The sequence below is a fragment of the Fonticula alba genome, assembly GCF_000388065.1.
Source record: "Fonticula alba strain ATCC 38817 unplaced genomic scaffold supercont2.3, whole genome shotgun sequence".
NCBI lineage: Eukaryota > Rotosphaerida > Fonticulaceae > Fonticula > Fonticula alba.
The window spans coordinates 2,616,516-2,620,661 of record NW_009242973.1 but is presented as its reverse complement, the minus strand read 5'-3'; the positions used below and the strand labels follow the sequence as shown (position 1 = coordinate 2,620,661).

At 63.8% G+C, this 4,146-nt stretch overlaps 1 protein-coding gene across 2 annotated transcripts; it reads left to right on the top strand.

The window, feature by feature from the left end:
• The first annotated feature begins 2,974 nt into the window (after positions 1-2,974).
• H696_02337 lies at positions 2,975-4,146 on the top strand. 2 transcript variants are annotated; one of them, XM_009496234.1, is made up of 5 exons: positions 2,975-3,110; positions 3,206-3,276; positions 3,401-3,621; positions 3,742-3,814; positions 3,914-4,146. In XM_009496234.1, the coding sequence occupies exons 1-5, from the start codon at positions 3,108-3,110 to the stop codon at positions 4,143-4,145; spliced, it is 600 nt and encodes a 199-aa protein (XP_009494509.1). In that variant the 5' UTR covers positions 2,975-3,107; the 3' UTR covers position 4,146. The 2 variants fall into 2 exon arrangements, with proteins under 2 accessions (XP_009494509.1, XP_009494510.1); XM_009496235.1 differs by having other exon boundaries at positions 3,742-4,146.

The following is a 4,146-nucleotide window of genomic DNA, read 5'->3' as shown; positions in this document are numbered from 1 at the left end:
GGGGGGGGGGCATTGGGGCATGGGTGAGTTTTCCTTCCCAACGGCAGCGCACACAGGGGCCCAGGTGCATTGGCCGAAGCAACGGGCGAGGGAGATGGCAGAGCAGAGCAAGCAAGGACGGCAACATACCCCGCTGATGATCCCCAGCGACATGGCCTTAATCAGAAGGAGCTCCGTGTCGGCATCCTCCTCCGGGGTGCATTGGACGCCGGGAGCGGCCTGCGAAATGCCAACCGCCTTGGCCACACGAGTGAAGTCCACGGTGCGAATGCCAGACCCGGCCGGCGAGGCATCAATCTCATCACCCAGGCTGAAGGCCAGCTCAGTCAGGGCAGCCAGCTGGGTCTTGCGCTTGGCCAGGGCACGCGCCTGGGGGGTAGCAAGCAGAGCAGCGGCCGGCGAGGATGCATTGGTGCCAGAACCAAGATACTGCTGGTCCAGGCGGGCCCACTCGGCCAGGTCACCGGCATCAACGGCCTTGAAAATCTCCGCCACCCAGGTGAAGGGGGTATCGGCCAGAGAGGCAGGCAGGCCAGTGGCGATCTGGGATGGGGTTAAGGCGGCGGCGGCGGCGGCGGCGGCGGCGGTGGTGAGTGGGATAGAGGGGGCAGAGGGCAATCGGGCACAGGGCAGGCACATACCATCTCACTGACATCGTAGATGTCGTGGCTCAGCAGGCCGGCGAGGCAAGAGTCCAGGGCCATGCTGATGACGGCCGGGGTGCGGAAGAGGGCGGCAGCCGGATCGGCCCCGAGAGACAGCCCGAGCCAACCACACGCGGCCAGGGCCGCCGGGCCGCCGACATCCATCAGCGACAGGATGGCCCGGTAGGTGTCATCCGGGCGGTTGCGCGCCTTGAACATCTCGGCCTGCGCACGGAACCAAGCAGCATGGGTCGGCGGGTCGAGGGACTGCAGAGCCTCAAAGCGAGGCTCCAACTTCTCGAGGCCTATGCACAAGTGTGCGAGCGGGGGAAGGGGGGGGGGGGCGGCGGACAGTCAACAGGCATGAAGTGGCGCGCAGGCACGGCGGGGGGAAAGGCAGGGCAAGCGAGCAAAAGGGAGGGGAGATCAGCGAGCAGGACACACCATCGCGGCAAGCCCGAACATCGCCACGCATCAGAGCACGCCGAGCAACCTCGGCCATGAGACGAACATAGGCCGAGTCGGCACCAACCACCACGGCGGTGAAGCCAGACAGCGGGTTCTTCTCGGTCTCCTCGGTCTCCTCCGAGGCGAGAGCCGGCAGGTTGCGACCGAGGAACTGGGCCGACCGAAGCAGCAGGGACTCGGCGGCGAAGGGAACTGGATGGGAGGCGCATGGGCAGACGCATGTTAGAATACACCAACGCGGGGAGCGAGGCACCCAGAGGCGAGAGGGGAATATGCAAATAAATGTGGACGTCATCGGGGACACGCACTCGGAACGGTCTCGGCGATGGCAATCGAGAGCTCGGCCAGGGCGAGGGGGCTGATGTCGTCCTTCAGCGAGGGGAAGATGAAGCGATTGAACAGGGGAACCAGTGGGGACATGTCATTGTCCAGGGGGGTCTTGGCATCGGAGAAGGGCGGCTCAATGGGGGTCATGTTGGCACGGCAGGACCGAATGTGGTCCTTTAGGACCTCGGTCAGCTGGTACCACAGACTACGTAAGGTCGGCGGAGGGGGGCACAAATGGTGTACATGTCAGGCAGGGGGATTGACAGCCGGAGATGTGCGAAGGGAAGAGGTCAAGGGGAGGTGTGTGTTGGTGTTTGTGTGTGTGTGTGTGTGCGCAGGGGGGGGGGGATGCAGAGTTTGGGGAGGAAAATTCGGGGATGGGGAAAAAGGGACTTACCGCTTCTCGAAGAGGGTCTTGATCAGGCTCCACGTCTCAAAGAGGGGGGTGCCCTGGCCAGCCTCGCCAAGCTGGCTCTCAATGAAACGCATGGTGTCGGACATGGTCGCTAAGGAGAGGAGACAGGAGACAGGAGACAAGAGTCAGGTAGGGGCAGGGGCAGGGACAGGGGGGGGGGGGGGGGGGGGGCGGGGGGGGGGGGGGGGGGACAAACTTGGCGCGCGAGGATTGCGAAAGGCCGGCAGCGAGAGGCTAGGGAAGTACACTGGTGAGGGGACACGGGATGTGGCGCGGGAGGAGGGGGAGATGGTGGGGAGGGGAGGGCGGGGAGGCTGCAGAGAAAGAGGCGTGGTGTATGTGTAGAGCGGGGGAGGGAGGAGGGGGGGGGGAGGGGAGAGGCCGCGCAGGAGGAGGGATACATGTTAGTAAGTGACGCAATCTTGAGGCCGGAGGCTCGAAAAGGGTGGGAGCGCGCGGCGAAGCGGAGACGAACGGGGAGGTGTGGTATTGGGTGTGTTGGAGTGCTCCACGAAGGGGGCCAGGGGGGGGGGGGGGACAGATTCATGGGTGACGGGACACCTTGGCTTGGGCGGGCCTCAGCCCAGCGGGGCGGGGCGCTCGCACGATCCGGCGACTGTCGGACGCCCACCGAGTGGCAGGGGGGGGTCTAACCTGGGACCCGATTACGGTCGCCAGGACGGGGGTCAAGTCGCAGGCAGGGAGCAAGCATGAGCAACTTGGCCTGTCCGGAGCGGCGCGGCGGAGGCAGGCGGGCCTGAGCGTAAATGTCCGGTCCATACGTCGCTAATTTCCCCTGCACAGGGCAGAGTGGAGAAATGAAATATCGAGCCTCACACACGACGGACAAGGAAGCGTCAATCGAACGGCTGGTCTAATTCTAGTGGCTTCGGACTGACAGGGTGTATCACATGAGACGGCGTCACATCACACGGAGGACCGTGATACGACCATGAGTGTGAGGTTGACCAGCCCCCCACGCCCGAGCGACGAGCGCCGCCACGCGCCGAAAGTCCCCCCGCCCCCCGCTCCCTGCGAGAGATCTCTCCCTGCACTTGGGAGGGTTTTTTTCTTGCCTTTTTGCCGACCAACTTCCCGCGGCTGCCCCTTTTGCCATGCCCCCCCCCCCGCCTCCTTTCCCCTTCGCTCCCTCTCCCCTCGCGCGCGCTCTCTCTTTCCCTCCCGCCGTCTCTCGCACACCGCCCGCCAGCCTATCTTCCCCTTCCGTTCCCCCTCCCGTCCTTTTCATCATCATGGTACGTCAGCGTCAATGTCCCTGCTCCTCTGGTTGGGCCCCTTGCTTGGCACTTCTCTGACTGTCCCGCCCCCCCTTCTATCCACGGACCCACAGTCGAAGGCCAAGAAGACACGCAAGTTCGCCGCTGTCAAGCGCGTCATCGACACCGCGAAGGACGCCCGCCTGTGCGCACTGATCGGCCCTTGCTCAACTCGACCTGTCTTCCTGCCGGATCCTGACATCTCATCTGTCTCCCTTTCTGCCCTGCCTCCCTCACACTCCCCCCCCCTCGCCCTTGCTCCCGAGCAGCAAGGCTGTCAAGGCCAAGCAGGCCAACGCCGAGAAGAACAAGAAGCCCGACACCCCGCAGGTTCGTGATCTGGGTGCCGTCAACACCGGTCTCTTCTTCCGCTACAACACGGCCCTCGGCCCGCCGTACCGCGTGCTGGTTGATACGAACTTCATCAACTTCAGCATCCAAAACAAGCTGGAGCTCATCAAATCCATGATGGACTGTCTCTATGCCAAGTGTACGCCAGCATTCGCCTCCGGGGTCTGGCATTGAGGGGCGGGGAGGGGGGGGGGGGGGGGGGTTGCTCTTTCCGACCACTTGTCTCACCTTCTCCCTGTTTGTTGTCCCCGGACCACAGCCATTCCCTGTATCACTGATTGCGTGATGGCTGAAATCGAGAAGCTGGGCTCTCGCTTCCGTGTCGCATTGCGGTTCGTATTCTCCTTTCTCGCCCCTCCTCCCCTCCCTGTCTCCCATCCAAATGGCTCCTCCAATTGGTGTCTAATCTTCTCACGGGCTTCCCCCCGCAGCGTGGCCAAGGACCCTCGCTTCGAGCGTATTGCCTGCACGCACAAGGGCACGTACGCTGATGACTGTCTGGTTGAGCGTGTGACCCAGCACCCCTGCTACATTGTGGCCACCTGTGATCGCGATCTCCGTCGGCGCCTGCGCAAGGTTCCCGGTGTGCCGATCATGTATATTTCCAACCACCGCTACAGCGTCGAGCGCATGCCCGAGGCCTTTGGCGCTCCGCCGGTGTAAT